A 25713-nucleotide genomic window follows, 5' to 3' on the forward strand; every position below is an offset into this window, starting at 1 on the left:
TTTTTATCCCGCGATTTTTGTAACCCATTTTTTTTCACCCGGTGCCAATTTCCTAAGTGATCCTGGGCACTACACCAGCCCTACACCAGTATTACACCTGTCACCCCACAGTAGGGAGGCCAGGGCCGAGCTCATGCTTCCTTCAGGCATGAGAGCCAACTGACCTTCTTGTCACCTGACAGGGGGGAGTTTCCCTGGTTGGACGTAGCGCGTGGAAGGAACACGTTATTCCAACCAGTTCCCTTCCCCTCCATCAGGCGCCCCGGCTGTCATGGGGGAGGCGGTATAGTGACCAGGATTACTACATGTTTTTGTGAGGGTATTAACTACCCTAGGAGACACGGGGAGAACATGCAAACTCCACACAGAGTAGGCCCTACTACATAAGTTTTAATTAAAAAAGTATGAAGTAAAATGATGCCATCATCCCAATCCCATCTTCCTTTTGCCTATGCATACGATTGCTGAGTAAATTGACATCCAGGCCAGCCAACATTAATAATCTTTAAGGTATTACTCGGCATCAAAATAAATTGAGTCAGGGTATTTTTTTGGGTTGTTGCTTTATTGTCACAATTACTTGACAAACAAAACAGAAGTTATCATAACAGTGCAATAGCGTTAGGAACATGCGTTAGAAAATAAAGTATATATACATGCATCTCTAGTAGCACTTGCTACAGTATTAGGGTGCCCATGTTAAAATGTCAATTTCAAACTCAAACATTATTAAAATGCTTTTGATTCAAAAAATAATTGGCTGGTGATAAATGCGGATCAACTCTTTCTTGAAAAGATAGGTGGCCCTTAAAAGGACCGTTGTGTTTATGAAAGACTAGGCAGTTTATTTGGAGCTGGTGTACTTGGTGACAGCCTTGGTGCCCTCAGACACGGCGTGCTTGGCCAGCTCACCTGGGAGCAGCAGGCGAACGGCGGTCTGAATCTCCCTGGATGTGATGGTGCGGCGCTTGTTGTAGTTAGCCAGTTTGGCGGCTTCACCCGCGATACGCTCAAAGATGTCGTTGACAAAGGAGTTCATGATGCCCATGGCCTTGGAAGAAATACCGGTGTCAGGGTGAACCTGCTTCATGACCTTATAGATGTAGATGGCATAGCTCTCCTTCCTGGACTTTCTGCGCTTCTTGCCGCCCTTCGTAGCGGTCTTGGTGACGGCTTTCTTGGAGCCCTTCTTGGGCGCTGGTTTCGCAGCTTCGGGCATTTTCTCTCTCCTTGTGAAGAGATCAAAGACGATGTGACTTGAAACCGGTGTTGCACCAGTATTTATACCAACCCCATGCAAATGTAGTGTGCTACTCCCACCACATGATTGGGTGATTCTGCCACAAGGAGGTGTCTTTGTTCAGTGATGGAAGAAGTACTCAAATGTTTTAATTAATTAAAAGTATCAATACTGCAATGTAGAAAATAAATAATCTTATTTACAAATCTGTTAGTACAAGTCCAGTATTAAAAATGTACTTGATTAAAAGTACAAAAGGTTGGCATCAACATGTGCCTACTTAAAGTACCAAAAGTAAAAGTTTTCAAATGTGTAAAATGTATTTAAAAAAATCCAGATCTACAAGCTCATAACTTCTGAGCAGGCGTTGTGTAGCCTGGTTCCAGACGAATCTGCCTTTGCAAAATCGCATAGCACTTTAGTGTGTCGTGTGATATTGTCTGGCCACGCGAGGCTAGGCGTTGTGAGCTTTTTTTTCTTCAAATAGCCAGAGTAGGCTATATAGGGCTGAAGCATTAATGTATGTTTTGTAATAACAATCAAAAGATATAAAGTAACTAGTAACTAAAGATTTCAAATAATTGTAGTGGAGTAATAGTGCAATATTTCCCTCTGAGATGTAGTGGAGTAGAAAGTAGAAAGTATTTCTCCAGTTACGTATACTCCAGTTACGTAAAAATACCTAAAAAATGTACTTGAGAACATGTACTCCGTTACTTTGCAGCACTGTCTTTGTTTTCCCCTATAATATAGGGGAAAACATGTCCCTCTCATTTTTAGAGGGACAATAGAGCTCTATTGTCCCTCTAAAAATGAGAGGGACAAAGTGTATTACATGGGTCCACATTCAGGGTATAATTATAATTTAATGGAATAATAATATTTATATTATATTTTTTATATGATTTCATCATTTGATTTATCACATTTGTATGAAACATAAAAAAAAACATTAAAATATATAAAGGAAAAATGCCAGGGGGCATAAAGCCCAAAGGTCATTTTGGGGGTGAACTAGCCCTTCTGTGTTCTGAGGACGTACAGGAAGACAGGCAAAGCGAGCTGTGTGTGCGTTGCCAAAAAGCAAACACGCGCGCACGCACACACACACACTGTCACACACACTAGATGGAGCACGACCGTGGATTTCTACTACATTACACTATACCACTACACTATACTGTATATTCTCTTAACATTCTTTTATTATACCATTATATACTGCATACACACTATTGCTGTACTATATTATATTATCATATACTATCTTACACTATTATATTTGCTACTATTGTTATTGTTACTACTTGCACTATATCTCTTTCTGTCTCTCCTCTGTCTGTCTCTCCCTCTCTCTCTCTTCTTTCCCCCGACACGGTCGAGGCAGAAGGCCGCGGCGCCACCCTAGAGCCTAGGGTCTGCCTGACGTTTCTTCCAGTTAAGAGGGAGTTTTTCGTTGCCACTGTCGCAAAATTGCTTGCTCAGGGTGGGATGTCGGGTCTCTTCTCTACATGTAAAGTGTCTTGAGACAACTTGTTGTGATTTGACACTTTAATAAAATTGAATTGAATTGAATTGAATGGCTGAATGGGTAGAGAGGCCGCCTGGGAAACAGAAGGTCCCAGGTTCGATTCCCAGCCCTGACAATGTGTTGGGTGTATTTAAGCAAAACCCTTAATCCATAAGGACCTCCCCAACCTCATGTCTGACCACGTGAGCAGCAATAAGCAAAAATCTGAATTTCGCCATGGTCTAAGACGAAGACGACGAAGATGAGGAGACTGAAGGGAATAAGGGAATAAAAGAGATGATGAAGACAGTGAAAAAGACCACTGAGTGTGACATTATGGTGTACTCACTAATGTTCATTATGGTACCATTTTTGTCTACTCATTCTGTGTCTCAGAGGACGGCTGCAGACAGTTGCCTACCAGTGACATCATCAGTAGGACGGTTTGGTCGTTTAAAACACTATTTCAATGTTTCAATTTTATTTCGTATTTACGCGACAACAATGGCTTCTATTATAGCATGCAAACTTTCCAGGAATATAAAGCCTGCAGTTTATATTAGCTTGGATTCCCCATCGATGTTCACTGGTAGACCGGTTTCTGACAGAAATGATATCATATTATCTCCCACCATATAATTGAACTCCTGCAATCTGGTAGGAGGTTTAAGAGCATCGGGACAAGCACCAGCATGCTGTCCAACAGTTTCTTCCCCCAAACCATCAGAACCCTGAACGCTCACCATATACTGCCCCCCAAAACCAACATCATGAGATGAATTGCACTTTGAATGCATTAGCACTTTTTTACCTTGTTGTTTTTCTTTTTTACTGCAGCTCTCTCTAGGTTTCATTTTTCATTTATTAGAACAAAACTGTCATTCTAACAAGCATATATTATTATAATGGAGAATAATGGGGCAAAAAGTGGCAAAAATGCAATTATGAGGTCAATGACCGCTCAAGGTCACCAGAGGTCAGTCAGAAAGTGCTTCCACGTCTGAAATCAAACCTCGGGGTATATGATACATAGATGATGAAAATGTCATGCTTCTTTCATAAAATGCCCAATTAGTTTGCTTAACTGCCCAGTATAATACGATAAACGAAATGAAATCCTGCTCAATGGAAAGGAAGGGGATATTCATCAATATGGAAGTTCACTTAAAGAAAAGTAAAATTGTGGACCAACCATTGTACACCCCTAACTTAAAAAAAAACCTAAATGTGTTTTAGTGCATAGTCCTATTTATAGGGCTATGCACATGTGTCATGTTTCACTAGCCAATCACAGTCCTGAATAGACTGTGATTGGCCAATCACGGTGCAGGGTTAGGGGGGTACACTGGTGGCCAATCACAGCGCAGGGTTGGGGGGGTGCAATTTTCAAACCTCACATATAGGGGCGGTTTCACCGCCCAAAAATAAGTGGAATAATGATTTGGTAATACGAATAATTTGTTCAGTAGGATCCGTAGCCCCCGCAGGGCCTCGTGCTCCACAGTACGGGCATAGATGTCTCCTTTCTGAGGGGTGAAGCGCAGGGTGGAGATGTGAAGGAAGGTCCCATCAGGATTAGCCAGGTATCGTGTCATAGGATCTTCTCCAGGGACTTCCACATCATTCTTAGTCCACTTTACTTTGATGGAAGGATGGAAAAGGTGGTTGACAAAGCAGATGAAGGTGTTCTCCACCTCCTCCATCACTTCATCTTTAAGTTTGGAGTAGATCGCGTCACAGTTTCAGAGGCATCTATAATACCAACTAATTTATTTTAATAGTCATGAAATGAAGCAGTGGCTCATGTAACAGTGGACGTTCTGTGGACCCCGTCATTGACAAAAATACAATAATCACCATCACCCAGAGTCAGATGAATTATAATATCATCTGCGTGAAAGCATCCATCGCCAAGGCGTATGACATGTGTTCCCAAAACAGGGTGACACATTTCTTTTTTTCTTATAATTTTTGACAGATATACGAGAATGGTACACACAAAGTGCTATATTTGTCCTGTTTCCAACTATTGGTAAAATAAGAAATAAGCGGAATGCTTAAGTAGTATGATCACCAAATGCATGATATTATCAGCAATCTGCCTTTATTCACTACAGTATCGACCTCTCTCGTACACTGGAGTGATGCTTTGGGAAAAGGAGGAAGCTAGAGGCCTTTGTGATGCTGACACATCTGCATGGTTTGCTCATAGTTGATGACAGCGTTAGATATTAAATTCCCTCATTCTCACCATTGATTGATTGATTGATTGATTGATTGACATTTTTATTAGGCAAAATAATGTAAAACAACACAGTTACATTTATAATACTTTTGTCTAAATGGTCCGACCAAAAAAGTCCTTGCCGACTTGTTTCCGTTGGGGTCCTTGAATTAATTTCAGAGACATATATAGTAGCAACCAAACAGTTCAAATCAACATAAATTACAGAGAAAAAATACCACTATGTACAAAAAAAAGCAGCATGAAAAAAATATATATATACAAAAAACCTTCTTCCTTGTTGTCCTTGCTTGTTGTCATGGGAAAGTGTAAATTAACTTTCAAATGAGGGCTGCACTCAACAACAGAGTGACATCAATACGTATGTGTTAGTAATACTAATATTTGTAGTTTTGGTGTGTGGGCCTACAGAATGTGCACCTGTACACCAACAGAACCTGGAGCAACTGGACCAGCTAACACAACCTATTGTACACTAATAGCAAAATAAAGTGTGTGCGTTCATGTCACTAAATACACACACACACACACACACACACTAGACACATGCAAAATATATTCATTTGTAAGTAATTCCTCACTTGACTGCACTACACCCATTTCACCAACAGATGTCATCACGTTGCTTTTAACTCTGCAGTGATCATTTCCATGATGGAAATGGCTTCAGAAAAGGCTATACAAACTCTTTTTGTAGAGAATTCCATAAGGGAAGCATTATTACTAGCCTTAAGAAATGACAACAGAGAAAGCTTAATTTTTCGTTATGTAAACGTACTGCATGTGTCCAGTATCAATGTTGTCGGTTCACTTTTAGGTGAAGTGCATGAATATGTATATGTTGGCTACGATCATATTTCCTAACATAATTAAATCATCTACATTACGCATAGTGAAAAGGCTCTTTAAAAAACTAGATGGGTGGCTCTTAAAAGAGCCGTTTTGGGGTTGTGAAGTGATGGATTACTTTAAGCACGTTCTCCACGGATACGACGGGCCAGCTGGATGTCTTTGGGCATGATGGTCACCCTCTTGGCGTGGATGGCGCACAGATTGGTGTCTTCAAACAGACCGACCAGATAAGCCTCGGCTGACTCCTGGAGAGCCATGACAGCGGAACTCTGGAAGCGCAGGTCGGTCTTAAAGTCCTGGGCGATCTCCCTCACCAGGCGCTGGAAGGGCAGCTTGCGGATCAGCAGCTCGGTAGATTTCTGGTAACGACGGATCTCCCGCAGAGCCACTGTACCGGGACGGTAACGGTGAGGCTTCTTCACTCCACCGGTAGCCGGCGCGCTCTTGCGAGCAGCCTTGGTGGCGAGTTGCTTCCTGGGGGCTTTGCCACCGGTGGATTTACGAGCGGTCTGCTTGGTTCTTGCCATCTTTCTCTCTCTGTCAGTAACGTCAAGGGTTGTGGTGAAATGAGCGCAAACTCCTGCTATTTATTTCAGCGGCTCTGAGACGCCGTCTTTCTCTGATTGGTCTCTGGTCGGGAACCTCCTTGTTTGGGGAGGAACCAGAGTTAGACTGGGAGGAACCGATCACGCCACTAGTACTGATTGGTGGGGAGCTCATACACAGTCAGCCCGCACTCTGTTGTGCTGTTCTGCTCCCCAAGAAGACCGAGAAAGCCGCCAAGAAATAAATCTCCTTGATTCGACAGAACGAACCCCACAAACTTCAAAGGCTCTTTTAAGAGCCACCCACTGTTTCTGTAAAAAAAAAAAAAGAGTTGCTTCTATTTACGCCCGGGCGCCTGTAGCTTTTCGTGGTTGAAAAGAACGTGAACATTTAATAGCTTGCTGTACTTACTGCCAAATGCAAGAGACTCCTACTCCGGCTATACCCCCTGCGTTTTGTGACTTTTAAAACACTGCTGACTTATTCTCCTGTCCACATGTCTTTGCTGCAACAGCAGCAGATAATTATTGTACTGCATCAACACAATTTACGTCTTTCAATAATATTTTAGTGTGCACATCTAGCCCTGAAACATGACTGTCATACCATGACAGTCATGGTGCCGAGTCCCCCTGGTCTAAAGTTGTGTTATATAATATAAAGTGCTTACCACCGAGCTTACCACCGAGCCACGGATGTTACAAGGCGATGCGGACCGCGATGAGTACCCGTATCTCCCGTATTGTTCAATAAAAAGCATTTTAATCCCATCGCCGGCCATTTTCTCTTTTTGTTTTCTAATGTATCAGAGTGCAATACACCTCCCAACCATTAGTGTCGCATGGTTGAAAGTATCGGAGACAATTTGGAGAAAATGGCCGGCGATGGGATTAAAATGCTTTTTATTGAACAATACGGGAGATACGGGTACTCATCGCGGTCCGCATCGCCTTGTAACATCCGTGGCTCGGTGGTAAGCACTTTATATTTGAAATCTGAACGTTTATGTTTATGTGAGAGATGGCAATGTGAAAAAATCGAACACAACTTTAGACCAGGGGGACTCGGCACCATGACGCTTGTATAACCATGGCTATGTGCACATCATACGGCCAGATGAGTGTATGACAGAATATAAGACGGATCTGCGCCCGCAAGTGTCTTTTCCCCACAGTAAACTACCAGCTATCATTGTGTACTGTTTAGCTAGTTTTCTCTGACACTTTTTTGGGACCCTTATTTTTCAGTCTACAATAATGGGAAGGAGAGAAAAGAAAATATTACAAAGGCCGCTTCAGTCGGGCAGTGCAGTAAATAGTCTGGATAGACATGGAAAGGAAAAGCACAAACGGCTATTGAGCCAGTCTTTCTATTGGCCCTTGTTGTCAGTCAACCATAGACGCATGAACACCCCGAGCAGGTCAACATTAAATTGTTATTAAATATGGATCTCCTCTTTGTTGATAATATGGGTGGTCCTTAAAAGGACCTTTGTGTTTAGAGCAGACGATGCAGTTTACTTGGAGCTGGTGTACTTGGTGACAGCCTTGGTGCCCTCGGACACGGCGTGCTTGGCCAGCTCACCGGGAAGCAGCAGGCGGACAGCCGTCTGGATCTCCCTGGATGAGATGGTGCGACGCTTGTTGTAGTTAGCCAGTTTGGAGGCTTCACCGGCGATGCGCTCAAAGATGTCGTTGACGAAGGAGTTCATGATGCCCATGGCCTTAGAAGAGATACCGGTGTCAGGGTGGACCTGCTTCATGACCTTGTAGATGTAGATGGCATAACTCTCCTTCCTGGACTTTCTGCGTTTCTTACCGCCCTTGGCAGAGGTCTTGGTGACGGCTTTCTTGGAGCCCTTCTTGGGCGCTGGCTTGGCGGGTTCAGGCATGGTTCTTTCTCAAATGGATGAAGAAAAGAAGTAACAATCAGCCGGCGTCGCACCCGTATTTAAACCAGGCCAATGCAAATGAGGTGTGCGACTCCCAGCACATGATTGGTGCCACTGCTTATGTGACCCACAGAGGGAGGTGTCTTACACTGTCTTTGTTTCTGCATAATGTTTCCCCGCCTGCAACATCTATTGTTCCCGCTAAAATATAAACTAGGGATAAGGTATAATAAAAAATTAGGGTAAATCTATATTTTAATCTGAATTAATAGTTCTAGTCCACGGCACGCTCCAATTTCAATCTAGTTGTAACACACTTTCTATCGATGCATAATGTATACAGTATAATCTAATCAATCCACTAACTGCAGACTATTGCTACTAATCACAGATGATACTTCTATGACCCATGTCCCTGACCAGTTGTACCACACAAAGCAATCAAAAATTGCATTTGATCATGTTCATTATAGCTGGGATGAGTGGGGTATCTGACTGGAACCGTGTGTAATTTTATTACATGAATTCAGCGAAGCATTTTCAACAGTCCCATATGGTCTAGCGGTTAGGATTCCTGGTTTTCACCCAGGCGGCCCGGGTTCGACTCCCGGTATGGGAACTCAATTTATTCCGAACTGAATCAGGGAATATGTCATGATGCTCTCAAGTAGTGGATGTGAATCCAACTGTTATAGTCCATGTTTATAAGCATAGTAGTAGCACGGTCAAATGAAGTCACTCTCTAGACTACTAGACGATATAGAAAATGCTGGACCAATGGACATTGGTTTCTCCATTTTAATCTTGACTATATGAAGCGTCTTATAACAATTACATTTGTGTTATATTACTTATCCGCCTGGAATGTATTGTGCAGCCTGCAGGAATATTTTCGAATAAGTTCAAGTGAGTTGTACACCCTCAACTTGCACTGTCTTGATAGTTAAAATAATCTGTTATAAAACACAAGTGGCACGTTGCATCATGGCCACATTATTCTACCTTTCCCTGATCCAACCCCGCGCCCCCACTGGCGACTGTGTGAATATCATTGCATACATATACATGGAAACAGACAGGTTATCTTGTCCGTTTTTAAACCTTTAGATTCCGACTGACCCCATTATAACTAACCCTAACGGTGGGAATAATGGGATGTAGGAAGTATGAGTGGACCCCACAATATTTTTCCAAATAGGACCATTCCAAGCTCGAGTTTGCACTACGAGGGTCAGGGTGTACATGTTGAGATATTGTATTAAGACCTTATCACTGGCCATGAACCATTGGCATCTAAACTTTATGAGGCAAACGACCAAGTGTTTGCTAAAACAAGTACTACCTAAAGTGGCTCACGTATCAATTATGGAATGGACTCTATAAAGAAAATGTGGGCGGCTCTTAAAAGAGCCTTTGGGTTGTTGAGTCGAATAAGTGAATTTAACCTCCGAAGCCGTACAGGGTGCGTCCCTGTCTCTTCAGAGCATAGACAACATCCATGGCGGTCACGGTCTTTCTCTTGGCATGCTCGGTGTAGGTAACTGCATCACGGATCACGTTCTCCAGGAAAACCTTGAGGACACCGCGGGTCTCCTCGTAGATCAGACCGGAGATACGCTTGACACCGCCACGGCGAGCCAGACGGCGGATAGCGGGCTTGGTGATGCCCTGGATGTTATCACGAAGCACTTTACGATGACGCTTGGCGCCTCCTTTTCCCAGACCTTTTCCTCCTTTCCCTCTTCCTGACATTTTCGGCTTAGTTGACGATACAAAAGTTAGTGAATGACTTCAAACTGCCAAGCCTTGTGTATTTATCTGTGTTCTGAGGACGTATAGGAAGACAGGCAGCCTGCTCTGCACTGGGCGTTGCCTAAAAAGCTGCTCCTTTATTCTGTGTTCTGCATGACAATGACCTCTCCAACGGTTATTTTGGACATGGTTATAAAGCTGAGCCTTAGTGGAAGCAATTAACTAGTATGTATATCTATGTAATGCCTATTTGCTCTATTTGTATTTGATTACTTATAGGCATTTTAACACAAGAGCCATACTGATGTTATGTTTATATAATTGAAAATCCCAATACATATATTGTTTTAAAAAAAAACTATTCCCACTTATCCGGCAGTATGTATACCATGTCTTTTTAAGAATACCTTTATTATAAATACAAACACTCACAACATTCACATTATCACAGTCACAAAAAACACATCTCCAGACTTCAAGTGAAAAAGATACATAATATACAGTAATACTATACAGTCATAGCATTTACACATATTGCTCATGAGTAGCTGATATGATGTAGTAAAGACAGACTTCTCAGACAAAAACCGTATATCAATAGTACAATTTAGGGGGATTTCTATGCATGTGTGCACACTTGATGTGTAACAGATTAAACAAGTTCCATAGTCCAGTAGAATGCTACTATCGGTATATCTATCTATCTATTTACACTGTTATTTTAAAACAATGGTGAACATGGAATCCATGTTGACTGTGTGCAAAAGTTATATCTGATCATTATATGTTTATATAACATCATATGTTACTGTTTAAACTTTGTGGTGCTGCTATTCGTGTCTCCCTTATAAAATAGAACATTTATTTCAATGGGACAAACATGGATAATCTATTCTAGATGTTCATTTTCACTGGGCTCGAGAATATTTCAAATGCATCATCTGGGGCTGAAATGACTAAATTTTGGATTTGATCCAAGAACGTACATGTCAATCATCAATAGCAAACCCAAAGATTTAAGGGTTAATGCAGTTAGCTAACGGTTATTATTGGGGGGGGGGGGGGGGTCACGTCAAAGCTTCACGCCTTTCCTTAAAAATTGTGAGCTGGGTAGACACAGCTAACTCCAGAACATGTTACAAATGGTTTATGGTCATTATACGTGAAAATGAGGAAATAAAAACTCGTATAAAAAGTTGTGGTTGGCTCTTAAAAGAGCCTTTGGTGGGTAAAGGTGGGATAGGTTTACAACGGTTTACTTCTTCTTGGGAGCTGCCTTCTTTGCTGCCTTGGGTTTGGCAACCTTCTTGGCTGGGGATTTCTTGGCTGCTGCAGGCTTCTTGGCTACTTTCTTGGGGCTCTTGGTGGCTTTCTTCGGGCTTTTAGCTGCTACCTTCTTGGCAGCAGGCTTCTTGGCTTTCTTCGGCGATTTCTTGGCGGCCACAGGCTTCTTTGCTGCCACCTTCTTTGGCTTTTTAGCCACGACGGGTTTCTTGGCAGCCGCGGGCTTCTTTGCTTTGACAGCTTTCTTGACAACGGGCTTCTTCGCCTTAACTGCTACAGCTTTCTTGTTCATCTTGAAAGAGCCAGATGCGCCGGTACCTTTGGTTTGAACCAGAGTGCCTTTTGTTACCAGGCTCTTGACGGCGATCTTGACGCGGGCCTTGTTCTTCTCCACATCGTAGCCGCCGGCAGTCAGAGCTTTCTTCACCGCAGCCAGGGACACGCCGCTCCGTTCTTTGGAGGCGGACACGGCCTTGACTACAAGCTCAGCGACGCTGGGGCCGGCCTTCTTGGGTCGGGGAGCTGCCTTCTTCTTGGCGGCCTTGGCCGGAGCCGGAGCTGGAGCTGGTGCGACTTCTGCCATGATTCAATCAGATTCGGGTAGTAGCTTGCCTTAATGTAAAGTCTCGGTACGGTAGACTAGACTGGTGGTGAGCACAGTGAAGGGGCTGGACTTAAACACAACATGAGAACCATGTAGAGTCAATGCACACACAACCCCTCTTCTCTAGGTGGCTTAATGTGCCACTTGTGTTTTCTCCTCGACAAAAAACAAGATATTATAAACGACTGTGTATATTATGAGATGTAACAAAGGGCACACTGCTAGCACACTTGTGCCCTTTTGTCATGAACATTATCTGAGACGCGAAGAACGCTCTCGTTTTGTATTGATAGGCTCAACACCTCACTCTTCAACGGGCAAAACACAATTCCCCCATCATTTTCCTTCTAAAACAATGTTAAACTATGTTACATTAACACCAATCCTCGTAATCCTCTTAGCAGACATACCCGACGACAGGATAACATAAACTATACTCTTGTTTTATAATCCGTTTAGTTATAAATAGAAGGTTTTCTGACCTTAGTAAACACACTCCAGTTGAAGGCAGCAACTCCCATTGCCAGCTATTGAATGGTGGAAGGCTTTGTTCATTTGTGGACAAATAACTTACTGTGAGTAATACATCTGATATAACATCTGATCAAACTAAAGTAAACAAAATAAAGCTTATCTTATACAATCAACTGTCGCTGTCTGCACTTTGCTTATGGAGACAGACATGCTGGTACACAAGCCAGCACGTACCCTTCACATCTTAAAACTCCATGATGCAATGTATATCCTGCTGCATCCCGTGTTATGATTAATTCATCATTGCGTTCTGTAAGAAAACAGTGGCACTGCCATAGCAAATAATATGTCCATCCCCATATCAATTGGGCCTATACCTTTATAGCAGCATGGGACAGAACTGTTCAGTAAATATATCACAAGTGAACTGTGAAATTATTTTCTTTGGTAAAGCTACCTGGGAGCAAATATGTATTACTTACTGAATTGACACATCGTCTGATTTTGATTGATTGAATACTTTATTAACAGTTTGCAAATAGCACAGTGGTACAATTATACACAAAAAAGCCCTGGTTTCCATTACAACGATATTCAAGACATCATCAACACTATAGCAATAAACGTATATGCCCAGTAAACAGTTTAGGGGGGGGGGGGGGTCGTTTCTGGTGTTGGGCTTAGATTGCTTTTCTAGGACCAGTTGCTATTAATTCTGCTCTTTTTTATTTAACTTCAAATGCAGACTTGGAAAAAGCCATTCGGCTTATTTCACAACAGATTAGGGCCTACTCACAACAAAGAGTGTGTGTCTTAATATTTTTACTTTTGCAATTCCATATCCAAATATTGTTAATGGTTCCTTACATTCTGGTGTTCTTTCCATTTTGCTGCATTTTAACACCCTTACCAGATCAATCTGCAGTCTACACAATACATGAAAGATGGTTCTACAAACAACTATTTGCTTGATCATGTTCAACCCAGATTTGGCACAAACAAGGGAATGAACTCTTTCTCATGCTATTCAACAAAAATGTCGAATGCCCTACCCAAAGGAGTAAAGGAGTGTAAAACCCTACTCACTTTAAAAACTGCCCTAAAGAATCACCTTCAGGAGGCTGCAATTCCAAATTGGCCCCTGTCAAGTCTTAACCTCCCCCCCCCCCCCCTCCTAAAACTGTCTATTGTACATATTTCTTGTTTTTCATACCAGTAACCTGTAAACTGACTGTATGACGTTCTGCATAGTAGTGTATATTTGTATGTCTTCTTAAATGTCATCATGATTTGAGTGCACAGGGAACTCATTTTAAATAAGCCAAGTGCTTTTTATGAGCGATCCAGTTTAGAGGACCTTGTATTGTGAATTGTACTTCCATGTACTTTTACCATGTCTTTCTAAATAAAGTATTCAATCAATCAAATGTAACGGGATAATGCATGTGTGACGGGATCGAAATCCTCAAGGATTATTTTCATTTTTAGTGAATAAATAACAGTGTGAAATTCACACTGTTATTTATTCACTAAAAATGAAAACTGTGAATGCAGTGTTTTCTACTGTTGCAGACAAAATGTCCATGGCAGTTGGGGAATGCGTCATGCCCCAGCCCCACCTGTTCATGCAATGACCGTTAGCAGATTACCCGACTCCGGTTGTACCCGTGTGTCTGTGTCCCTTTAATGCAGTATACAGTTGTCATAACCCCATTATAACTCAATTGAGCATGTTATATACTCATTGAAAACCCACACATCCATGGTCCTGGTGACTGATTTGATTCACTATCTGTCTATCTATATATTTTTTTATTTTATATCTATCTATCTATCTATATATATTTGTATTTATTTATTTTTTAATTGAAAAACAAAAACGTGGCCCTCTCACGCATTAGGATAGAGGTCACCAGAACCAGGGGAAATAATGTTATTTGGAGGGCTCTATACTCCTTTAACAATCATTTGTTTTATTTTGTGTTTATCAAGGACTAGAGATGGTGAGGAGAGAACCCCATCATTAATCAAATAGCCCAGTAGAGCAGACCATTATGGGAATTGCATTACAATTTCCCTTATAAGTAATTTTAAAGGGAAAAACACTAATGGCCCCTAAAATAGGATGAACTTATACACTAAAGTTGATTTACCCTGCTATAATTAGTCATACCGGTTTGGCTAACGGTTTAAATAAGTGGAAATCTTTTACAGAAAAAAGTGGGTGGCTCTTAAAAGAGCCGTTTTGGGGTAGTGACAATATCAGATAAGTTTAAGCACGTTCTCCACGGATACGGCGGGCCAGCTGGATGTCTTTGGGCATGATGGTCACCCTCTTTGCGTGGATGGCGCACAGGTTGGTGTCCTCAAACAGACCGACCAGATAAGCCTCGGCTGACTCCTGGAGAGCCATGACGGCGGAGCTCTGGAAGCGCAGATCGGTCTTGAAGTCCTGGGCGATCTCCCTCACCAGGCGCTGGAAGGGCAGCTTGCGGATCAGCAGCTCGGTAGATTTCTGGTAACGACGGATCTCTCTCAGAGCCACTGTACCGGGACGGTAACGGTGAGGCTTCTTCACTCCACCAGTTGCCGGTGCGCTCTTGCGAGCAGCCTTGGTGGCGAGCTGCTTCCTTGGGGCTTTGCCGCCGGTGGACTTACGTGCGGTCTGCTTGGTTCTTGCCATCTCTCTCTCTCTCTCTCTGTCTGATTCTGTAGAGTCAGAAATTGTGATGTCTCGAGCGCAAACTCTTGCTCTTTATCTCACCGGCTCTGAGACGCCGTCTTTCTCTGATTGGTCTCTGGTCAGGAACCTCCTTGTTTGGGGAGGAACCACAGTTTAGACTGGGAGGAACCGATCAAGGCACGAGTCTAGTACTGATTGGTGGGGCCCTCATACACAGTCAGCCCGCGCTCTCATTCATGCCATGGTCAGGAACCTCCTTCTCTGGGAGGAAACGTTCACGCCACTAGTAGTGATTGGAGGGGCGTTCATACACACTCACCCCGCGCTCTCACTCATATTCATGATTGGTGGGGCGCCCACAGACAGCACTGAGTTGAAGATATAAATTGTTTCGTGTTCCTCGACTCCAGCACATTTCTTCGTAGTCTAACTCAAGAAATAAAGTTGAAAAATGTCAGGACGAGGCAAAACCGGAGGAAAATCCAGGGCGAAGGCCAAGACCCGCTCATCTCGTGCTGGGCTCCAGTTCCCCGTCGGTCGTGTTCACAGGCTGCTGCGCAAAGGCAACTACGCCCAGCGTGTCGGTGCCGGCGCCCCGGTCTATCTGGCGGCTGTCCTCGAGTACCTGACCGCTGAGATCCTGGAGTTGGCTGGAAACGCCGCCCGTGACAACAAGAAGTCTCGCATCATCCCCCGTCATCTCCAGCTGGCCGTCCGCAATGACGAGGAGCTCAACAGACTGCTGGGTGGAGTGACCATCGCTCAGGGCGGTGTGCTGCCCAACATCCAGGCTGTCCTGCTCCCCAAGAAGACCGAGAAAGCCGCCAAGAAATAAATCTACTTCATTCGACTTAATAAACCCCACAAAGGCTCTTTTAAGAGCCACCCACTGTTTCAACATAATGAGTCAAATCCCTTGATTGCATCAGAATTTATACATTTATACAATTTGTAAGGGGAACTATGTCTCTTTAATATTGACAAGACGAGATGCATGTTTACTGCCCCCCCCTTCAACCTAATTGTATTTAATCAAGTGTCGACGGTATCAAAGCACGATGTGAACTTCAGATTGTCTTCCAACCGAAGTAAAGTACAGAATTGTACATGGACAGCAAAGAATATACATCAACTCGTAATCAGGTTGCATAATGTCTACACTACGCAATCGACGTGTCAGATTTTATGGCGCTCTGTGGGCCATTTCACTTAATGATGTTAACTTTGGGTTTTAATAAAATATTATGTATTTTCTGCTAGTGTAGTGGAGCTGCTGTAACATAGCTAATACTAAATAGTTGCCAGCAGACTTCAAAAGCATTGTTGCAGGCCTATGACACACAAATAATACACATTTCTATTGGAGTGACAAAATAATGACGCGAGGACAAATGTTAGATGCTCAAGTAATAACTAGATATTTGATAACTAAGTCATCCAATTCACAATATATATATTGATGGTCCCATGACTCTTCTCAGCCAAAACGTTTAAATGTGTTCATACAAACATTACGAAGGACCCTGCCTATTCAGAGCAACCATTAATTTATTATGTATTAAATAATCCTCTACATCTGATTGAATAATGCTTCTTATTCCGTTTTGCTGCCATTTATTTATATAGCCAAAATTACTTTTCCTAGGATATTAATTCTGCACGGTGTAGATCACACGTTGGTGGTCACTTTATAGCTTAACCACGAGGCACTGCTTCACAGATGCCAGGTTTCATGCGTTCCTAGCTACTCAATGGTCATTTATTCACCATGTCGTCTGATTGTCACAAAACAATATCTGATGAATGACAATCGTCAACTGAACAAAGCGGTTTGGCGGGCAGGCGCTGTGTTTGGGCATTTGGACACTCTTCCTTGAAAATATGGGTGGTCCTTAAAAGGACCGTTGTTTTCATAGCAGACTGACAATTTACTTGGAGCTGGTGTACTTGGTCACAGCCTTGGTGCCCTCAGACACTGCGTGCTTGGCCAGCTCACCGGGGAGCAGCAAGCGGACGGCGGTCTGGATCTCCCTGGATGTGATGGTGCGTTTCTTGTTGTAGTGACCCAGACGAGAGGCTTCACCGGCGATGCGCTCAAAGATGTCGTTGACAAAGGAGTTCATGATGCCCATGGCCTTGGAGGAGATACCGGTGTCAGGGTGGACCTGCTTCATAACCTTGTAAATGTAGATGGCATAGCTCTCCTTCCTGGACTTTCTGCGCTTCTTGCCGCCCTTAGCAGCGGATTTGGTGACGGCTTTCTTGGAGCCCTTCTTGGGCGCTGGCTTAGCAACTTCTGGCATTTTGAAAATACTCGACGACTAGTGACCAAGAATGAATTTACGTCGAGATATCGCACCAGTATTTATACAGAGCCATGCAAATCTAGTGTGTGACTCCCAGCATAGGATTGGCTGGTCTTGCCACAAAGAGGGTGGTGTCTTTGCTTCTGCATAATGTTTTCCCGCTCGTATACTCTATTGTCCCTGTAACATTTTGAGGGATGTATAATGTATTGCAAAAGTCATTTGGTTATTGTTATGTTTCTGCTTTGATCTTCAAACTATATACAATGTCATGCTTACTACTGTTGCTGTTTATGACACCCACATTTCCTCATGGGGATCAATAAAGGTCTACAATAGCCTATTGTAGACCTTCAATAAAGGTCTACAATAGCCTATATCTATCTGTCTATTCATTGAGACAATGGAAACATTCCCAATAATGTGGAGGCTGGTGTGCACTCTGTTTTGGCGCCCAGATTTCCCTAGTGCCCAGAATGTTTTGGTATAACACACTAATACACTTTTTATTGTCAAGAAATTACTAACAGCAAAACAAATATTAAATGATGACAGAACAATGGTTCTCTGAAAGTGGGGTCCGGGAAGGGGTCCCCTAGCCAAATTAGTTGAATAGCACCAACATCACTGTGTTTGAAAACAGCTGATCGACAAGCTCATGAGAGATTGTCAAATCTTTATTTAATGTGAAAATGTTGGTATATTTTATCGAAACATTTTAGTAACATGCAACTTGTATGTGGGTGTGATATAGAATTATTGATCTGAACCTTTTCAGGTTGATGTTCTCAAGTTGGTACCTAGCTCTTCAGGCTGATTGATATGAATTAGTTAATTAATTATCTTCTTCTATGCTTAGAAAGCCAAAATAGAGAACCTGGTACACTGGCAGCATGGTGTGTTGTTTGTATTATTCATATATCATAGCAACATTGTGTATTAAGAATTGGGGGGTTAATGATACAATGGGGTTGGCAAGAAGTTTCTTACATTTTGTAGTCACGTTGGTTTGTAGCTATTGGAAAAGACGTGTGCACCATTTTTGCACAGAATATGCCAGAAAATGTCAAAATGAGAAATATAGAATATTGCATCTACTTTAAGTGAATGAAGGTGTTTTCTTACACGTCTAAGTTATTACACTGCAATAGAGGCTTAAATTGTATTCCTTGTTTCCTTATTCCACAGTGTTCCTGTATATTGTCATATTCCTATGACAAATACAGATTACAACACTTGATAATGTAGTAGTCAAATTCTACTCTCTAAAAGAGCACTTACAGTTATTACTACTCGTTTTCTATGATGTTTTTGCATAGTATTGTATATTTGCAGACCTTGTATTGAACTGTACTTGCCTGTGCTTTTTCTTTGCAAACTGCTAATAAAGTATTCAATCAATCAAAAATGGTGAAGAAAGTGACACTGTCATTAAGGTCAATTACCATTTTAATGGTTTTAGAAAATTGCTTTATTGAATTTCACCGGTCAATTAATCAGGATAAAAATGTAAGTAGCCTACTTTTGAATGTTTTCTTATGCCAATAAAAGCTCATTTGAATTGGATGATGTGCTTGTGCGAGAGAAAGAGTGGGGGTGATAGGGAGAATGGCTTGCCACTAGATACAGTGCAGAGGATCAGCCAATATATAGCTATATGAGACATAGTTCCTTACAACCATAAAAATACAGGTATACAAGATAACAGTTAGGCCCTTATAAAGTGCGCAAACACTACCCGGTTCTGGAGTAGAGTAAACTAATATAATAATAATAATAAGATAAAATAAAGACGATTTAAAAAAGTGAAATATCCCTTTAAATGTAGTATATCCCTATGAGTATATCACATACTATTTTTTTTAAATCTCAGCGGCTCTAAGACGCCGTCTTTCTCTGATTGGTCTCTGGTCATGAACCTCCTTCTCTGGGAGGAACCGTTCACGCCACTAGTAGTGATTGGAGGGGAGCTCATACACACTCACCCCGCGCTGTGTATGATTGGTGGGGCGCACACAGCCAGTACTGAGTTGAAGATATAAATGGTTTTGTGTTTCTGTACGCCAGCACATTTCTTCGTAGTCTAACTCAAGAAATATAGCTAAAAAATGTCAGGACGAGGGAAGACCGGAGGAAAGTCCAGGGCAAAGGCCAAGACCCGCTCATCTCGTGCCGGGCTCCAGTTCCCCGTGGGTCGTGTTCACAGGCTGCTGCGTAAAGGAAACTATGCTCAGCGTGTCGGTGCCGGCGCCCCGGTCTATCTGGCGGCTGTCCTAGAGTACCTGACCGCTGAGATCCTGGAGCTGGCTGGAAACGCTGCCCGTGACAACAAGAAGTCTCGCATCATCCCCCGTCACCTCCAGCTGGCCGTCCGCAACGACGAGGAGCTCAACAGACTGCTGGGTAGAGTGACCATCGCTCAGGGCGGTGTGCTGCCCAACATCCAGGCTGTCCTGCTCCCCAAGAAGACCGAGAAACCCGCCAAGAAATAAACCTCCTTCATTTGACAGAAAAAAACCCACAAAGGCTCTTTTAAGAGCCACCCACTACTTCTATATTGTTGACATAATGCTCTCCATTGTATGTATGCTCTTATTTTGAAGTGCACGACAGGAAGTGCTTGTTACTGACTTGTATAAAATCGTGACTTAATAAAAATTCCCCAGTTCAAAGTGAATGGGTTGAGATGATGACTGATGTCTCCTTGTCCTCCTTATACCTCCGTCTATATTATCTCATCTAAAGTATTGTGGTACGCATGCAGAGACTGTAGTGTAACTCTGCCAACAGGTTATGGGCCCAGAGTTGCCACACTTATTTTTGAGGTGAAATGTTTGTTAGCGTGCTAGGCTAACAACAGGATAACAGCATGGCCATGCGAGGGGACTCCAGTAGTCGCTGGTCCAGGCTGTGTTTTGACGGAGACGAGCAGAGGTATGAGATTTGGGAGACTAAGTTCTTGGGCCATCTGTTACTTCAAGGATTAAATAATACAATTCTAAATGATCCCGAGCCGCCCCTCGAAGAGAATGAAGAGGGTGATGATGATGCCGGTGAAGACATGCCTGACGAGGCTAAAAATGCCTTGGCATACGCCGAGTTGATCCAGTCTTTGGACGATAAGAGCTTGTCGCTGGTTATGCGAGAAGCAGCTGATGATGGCCGCAAGGCACTCAGAATCCTGAGAGACTATTATGCAGGCAAAGGTAAGCCACAGATCATTTGCTTATACACCGAACTGACTTCACTACTGAAGTCCTCAAGTGAAAGTATAACAGACTATGTGATCCGTGCCGAGACGGCTATAACAGCTTTGAGAAATGCGGGAGAGATACTGAGTGATGGACTATTGGTGGCAATGGTTTTGAAGGGACTCCCAGAAACGTTCAAACCATTTGCAATCCATGTATCACAAAGTGAGGAGCCAGTGCCTTTTTCCGAGTTTAAGACTAAGCTCAGGAGTTTCGAGGACACTGAGAAGATGTGCAGAGCAGCAGCATCGGTCGACAACGTAATGAGGACCCAGGTGCAACCGACTATACAACGGACAAGTGCAGGTGACCGGCGAGGAGCTGGGAGCGGTGATGTGGTGTGCTACAGATGCGGCGTGAGGGGGCACCTCGCTAAAATATGCCACGAGCAGCAGTGGTGTAACCACTGTCGGAGTTCCACACACCGTTACGCAGCCTGCAGAAGGAGACCGCAGTGGCGAGATGACTTGCAGAGAGTGTCGGAGGAGGACGGCGAGTACTCATTCCGAGTGAGTGACTGTGATGCCGGGATTCAACAAAGACGTCGTGTCAAGCAGACAGGTCTGATGGTCGACACAGGAGCAACTTCCCACATCATCACAGACATCACAAAGTTCACGACGTTCGACGACAGATTCCAGTCAAAGACACACTGCATGGAGTTGGCTGACGGTACGAGATGCAATGGTGTGCAGAGTGCAGAGGAGATGCTGAGGTTATCCTGATCGACAGCAGGGGGCAACACCACACAAGACTTCAAGACCGACCTGCGCTTCCAGAGTTCCGCCGTCATGGCTCTCCAGGAGTCAGCCGAGGCTTATCTGGTCGGTCTGTTTGAGGACACCAACCTGTGCGCCATCCACGCCAAGAGGGTGACCATCATGCCCAAAGACATCCAGCTGGCCCGTCGTATCCGTGGAGAACGTGCTTAAACTAATCCATCACTTCACAACCCCAAAACGGCTCTTTTAAGAGCCACCCATCTAGTTCTTTAAAGAGATTTTTCGCTATGTGTAATATGTAGATTTAATCACGTTAGGAAATATGATCGTAGCTAACATACCTCCACATAAATATTCATGCGCTTCACCTAAAAGTGAACAAACAACATCGATACTGGACACATGCAGTACGTTTACATTAAGCTTTCTCTGTTATCATTTCTTAAGGCTAGTAATAATGCTTCCTTTATGGGATTCTCTACAAAAAAAAGTTATATATTTCCGAAGCCATTTCCATCATGGAAATGATCACTGCAGAGTTAAAAGCAACGTGATTGACATCTGTTGGTGAAATTGGTGTAGTGCAGTCAAGTGAGGAATACAAATTAATATATTTTGCATGTGTCTAGTGTAGGTCAGTGTGTGTGTATTTAGTGACATGAACGCACACACTTTATTTTGCTATTAGTGTACAATAGGCTGTGTTAGCTGGTACAGTTGCCCCAGGTTCTGTTGCTGTACAAGTGCACATTCTGTAGGCCCACACACCAAAATTACAACTATATTAGGCCTGAATAAAATGTCAACTTAAGGAAACAGTAATGGAAGAACACATACGTATTGATGTCACTCTGTTGTTGAGTGCAGCCCTCATTTGAAAGTTAATTTACACTTTCCCATGACAACAAGGAAGAAGGTTTGATGGTGAGAATGAGGGAATTTAATATCTAACGCTGTCATCAACTATGAGCAAACCATGCAGATGTGTCAGCATCACAAAGGCCTCTAGCTTCCTCCTTTTCCCAAAGCATCACTCCAGTGTACGAGAGAGGTCGATACTGTAGTGAATAAAGGCAGATTGCTGATAATATCATGCATTTGGTGATCATACTACTTAAGCATTCCGCTTATTTCTTATTTTACCAATAGTTGCACAAACAGGGCAAATATAGCACTTGTATGTGTGTACCATTCTCGTATATCTGTCTTATAAGAAAATAAGAAATATGTCACCCTGTTTTGGGAACACATGTCATACGCCTTGGCTATGGATGCTTTCACGCAGATGATATTAGATATTAGAAAGGCTTATGTAGACTACAAGAAAAGACAGGTCATGTGGGAAAGCCGGATCACATCTGCCTCCCATGTCATCTGGCTTTACCAGTCTGCACTGGGTGTCAGAGGAGAGTGCAAATGCAGATTGTCTTGGATGTAAAGATGCAAATCAGACTAAACCAATGTCAGAGGTAAGTGTCTTTTTATTGTATTTTTTGTCAATGACGGGGTCCACAGAACATCCACTGTTACATGAGCCACTGCTTCATTTCATGACTTTTAAAATAAATTATTTGGTATTATAGATGCCCCTGAAACTGTGACGCGATCTACTCCAAACTTAAAGATGAAGTGATGGAGGAGGTGGAGAACACCCTCATCTGCTTTGTCAACCACTTTTTCCCTCCTTCCATCAAAGTAAAGTGGACTAAGAATGATGTGGAAGTCCCTGGAGAAGATTCTATGACACGATACCTGGGTAATCCTGATGGGACCTTCCTTCACATCTCCACCCTGCGCTTCACCCCTCAGAAAGGAGACATCTATGCCTGTACTGTGGAGCACGAGGCCCTGCGGGGGCTACGGATCCTACTGAACAAATTATTCGTATTACCAAATCATTATTCCACTTATTTGTATGTTATAATCAACAACTGTATGATATAAGCAAAGCATTGATGAGCATGAGACCTTGATGATCAAAGTTAACAGGTAACCCTGGACATAATTGTCCAATCCAATCCACTTTATTCATAGAGCACATTTAAAACATCAGTGTTGAACCAAAGTGCTGTACATCAGTAAACACATTTAAAATACTAAGAGTAAAACTATAAACAATACACAGGGGGAAAACACATAGAGGGTGCAACACTCATAGACACATAATTGTCTTCTTTTGTTCACAGAAGTTGACAGGTCCACCTGTCTTCTTTGGAGTTGGTCTGGCTCTGGGACTTCTGGGCATTGCTATTGGAACATTCTTATTTAAATAAAAGCTTTCACATTGAAATGTCAAAAGAGTATTTCTCTTTTTAATGGGGAAACATCTCAGAAGTATTTGTAAATGCAAGTACCGTGTTTAACTGTTTACTATCCAGACTTACAAACAAATCACAAAATTACAGAAATGGTGATTATTACTATTATGATAGTTCTGTTATGACATTGCTATGACATTAAAACATCTAGGAGAGAGGAGAGAGAGCAGCAGTAAAAAAGAAAAACAACAAGGTAAGAAATTGCTAATGCATTCAAAGTGCAATATAGGTACAATACTATTCAAATGTGCAATTCATCTCATGATGTTGGTTTTGGTTTTGGGGGTGCTCGGGCCCTAATAATAATCATTGCAGTTTCAATAGGGCTTCACACTACTGTGCAGTGCTCGGGACCTAATAATCTGTAGCTTACTATTAATTAATAGAATAGCAGGTAAACAATGAATCTGGCATCTGACTAAATAACCTGCTATCTAAATGTTAACATTGTGGTCAAGAAAAAAACATTTGTACAAATCACACATTAAAACAATGTAGACGATTGAAGATAACTGACAATGTACTGGATGCCTGTAATTTAGTGAAATGACAACAGTAACATTGACCCCGTAGTCTTACAGATAAAAGCATAGCTCAGAAGTTTTATATTAACTGAACTTCACTTTCTGCTTGTATGCATTTCACTCAGACATGTTTGTTTGTTTGTTTGTTTGTTTGATTGATTGATTGGATATTTTATTAGCCAGAAATGTAAAACAGCACGAGTACAGTCAAACACTTTGTCTAAAAGGATAACACCAAAAAAGTCCTTGCGATCTTGTTTCCACTGGGGTCCTAGGTATTCAATTAATCAACATATAAAAAATAGCAACAAACATTCAATATCATCACAAATATAAAACACTATACATAGTAGAAAAGGGGGGGGGGTCGCCTGTCTAAGGGAGAAGTGAAAACTACCTCCCCCTTTGGCGTCCTGAAAGGTGACTTTTCAGGGCTGTTTTAAAGGAGTCCAGTGAACCTAATTTTTTAAGGGATGGGGTCAGGCGTAATAGAAAAGACTCAATGTTGCTTACCCCGACTAAAAAGGTGAATGAAAATTAAAAGGGGAAAGGGGTAACTCCAGATATTCATACTTAATATGAAAAGAAAACCAGAACACTAATGTTTCTCTCTCAGGAGGTAGCAACGCCAAGTCTTCAGGATCAGAACAGGAACAAGGAAATGAAATATTAGATATCCAATCATAGTGACTTAGTCCCTGTTTTGCATTGGACTATGTAATAATGGGGCGTATAAGATCATATTATGGTAGGCATTTTATGAAAGAAGCATGAAACTTTCTACAGTGTTTCTATATTGTAACGCGGGAACAAATGCCAGCCTATTCCCAGCTACAGTATTGCCCACAGCCTATTGTGTGTGTGTTTACTGGACGTAATGTGTTCTTATTGGCTCACAGACACAGCGAGTTCCCATGTGTATCTGTGCAGCCCGCCTGTTTAGTCAGTTGTCTTCCGGATCCCAGACAGTATGGATGTAGAGTGATTATCCTCCGCCTATGCTAGGGACCACGTATTGATCATAATTAGCATAATCAGCAAATTAATTGCTTAATGAGCAAATTAACTGGAAATGGCTAACATGTTGTGTCCAGTTAACTTAGAAAGATGTCTTAAAAGTTAAAGTCCATGTTTGTGATGTCCAGAAATTCCTTATCAGCATAATTTGCATTAATGATGTAAACAATAGGCAAAAATCTGGAAATGGCTATATTATTGCTTTTAGTCAACATATCAAGGTTATTTTAGAGTCTACATCTATATATGTTGATGTCCAGAAATAAATCTCTTGCCATAACTAGGCGGGAGTGGCTCAGGGGTAGAGTGGCCTTCATTCTCAATGATAAATCCTGGACAAAATACACTGTGCTTATCGGATGCTTGTGGTTGTCCTCCTCCAAGAACCTGTTAGGATGTGATGCTGTCTCTTACCCAGTGAGAAGGGCAAGGTATGTGCTTAAAGTACTAGAATATACCCTGACTAGTCTCATTACATTCCAGTGCAGAGTTCT

At 42.4% G+C, this 25713-nt stretch overlaps 9 protein-coding genes across 9 annotated transcripts; 2 read left to right on the forward strand and 7 right to left on the reverse strand.

Annotated features, from left to right (window-relative positions):
- Nucleotides 1-844: 844 nt before the first annotated feature.
- LOC308092998 (histone H2B-like) lies at nt 845-1219 on the reverse strand (the record flags this gene model as incomplete). The annotated part of the gene is made up of 1 exon (XM_080439183.1): nt 845-1219. The coding sequence occupies one exon, from the start codon at nt 1217-1219 to the stop codon at nt 845-847; it is 375 nt and encodes a 124-aa protein (XP_080295309.1).
- Nucleotides 1220-5944: 4725 nt separating this feature from the next.
- Nucleotides 5945-6374, reverse strand: LOC308092981 (histone H3.2; the record flags this gene model as incomplete). The annotated part of the gene is made up of 1 exon (XM_080439166.1): nt 5945-6374. One exon carries the CDS (start codon nt 6372-6374, stop codon nt 5964-5966), a length of 411 nt encoding a protein of 136 aa, XP_080295292.1. The 3' UTR covers nt 5945-5963.
- Nucleotides 6375-7867: 1493 nt separating this feature from the next.
- Nucleotides 7868-8287, reverse strand: LOC308092997 (histone H2B-like). Its single transcript, XM_080439182.1, has one exon. The coding sequence runs from the start codon at nt 8282-8284 to the stop codon at nt 7910-7912; it is 375 nt and encodes a 124-aa protein (XP_080295308.1). The 5' UTR covers nt 8285-8287; the 3' UTR covers nt 7868-7909.
- Nucleotides 8288-9724: 1437 nt separating this feature from the next.
- On the reverse strand, nt 9725-10036 carry LOC308093006 (histone H4; the record flags this gene model as incomplete). Its single annotated transcript, XM_080439191.1, has 1 exon — nt 9725-10036. The coding sequence occupies one exon, from the start codon at nt 10034-10036 to the stop codon at nt 9725-9727; it is 312 nt and encodes a 103-aa protein (XP_080295317.1).
- Nucleotides 10037-11291: 1255 nt separating this feature from the next.
- Nucleotides 11292-11903, reverse strand: LOC308092970 (histone H1-like; the record flags this gene model as incomplete). Its single annotated transcript, XM_080439151.1, has 1 exon — nt 11292-11903. One exon carries the CDS (start codon nt 11901-11903, stop codon nt 11292-11294), a length of 612 nt encoding a protein of 203 aa, XP_080295277.1.
- A 2699-nt stretch (nt 11904-14602) lies between these two features.
- On the reverse strand, nt 14603-15081 carry LOC308092977 (histone H3.2; the record flags this gene model as incomplete). The annotated part of the gene is made up of 1 exon (XM_080439162.1): nt 14603-15081. One exon carries the CDS (start codon nt 15079-15081, stop codon nt 14671-14673), a length of 411 nt encoding a protein of 136 aa, XP_080295288.1. The 3' UTR covers nt 14603-14670.
- A 451-nt stretch (nt 15082-15532) lies between these two features.
- Nucleotides 15533-15916, forward strand: LOC308093357 (histone H2A-like; the record flags this gene model as incomplete). Its single annotated transcript, XM_080439692.1, has 1 exon — nt 15533-15916. The coding sequence occupies one exon, from the start codon at nt 15533-15535 to the stop codon at nt 15914-15916; it is 384 nt and encodes a 127-aa protein (XP_080295818.1).
- A 1093-nt stretch (nt 15917-17009) lies between these two features.
- LOC308092996 (histone H2B-like) lies at nt 17010-17384 on the reverse strand (the record flags this gene model as incomplete). Its single annotated transcript, XM_080439181.1, has 1 exon — nt 17010-17384. One exon carries the CDS (start codon nt 17382-17384, stop codon nt 17010-17012), a length of 375 nt encoding a protein of 124 aa, XP_080295307.1.
- A 2111-nt stretch (nt 17385-19495) lies between these two features.
- LOC308092991 (histone H2A-like) lies at nt 19496-19879 on the forward strand (the record flags this gene model as incomplete). Its single annotated transcript, XM_080439176.1, has 1 exon — nt 19496-19879. One exon carries the CDS (start codon nt 19496-19498, stop codon nt 19877-19879), a length of 384 nt encoding a protein of 127 aa, XP_080295302.1.
- Nucleotides 19880-25713: the final 5834 nt, after the last annotated feature.

The sequence above is a fragment of the Gymnoscopelus braueri genome (genome assembly GCF_963280865.1).
Source record: "Gymnoscopelus braueri genome assembly, chromosome: 10".
Lineage (NCBI taxonomy): Eukaryota > Metazoa > Chordata > Actinopteri > Myctophiformes > Myctophidae > Gymnoscopelus > Gymnoscopelus braueri.

Coding starts and splice junctions, on each gene's coding strand:
- LOC308092997 (XM_080439182.1), bottom strand. CDS start 8,284: ATGCCTGAACCCGCCAAGCCAGCGCCCAAGAAGGGCTCCAAGAAAGCC.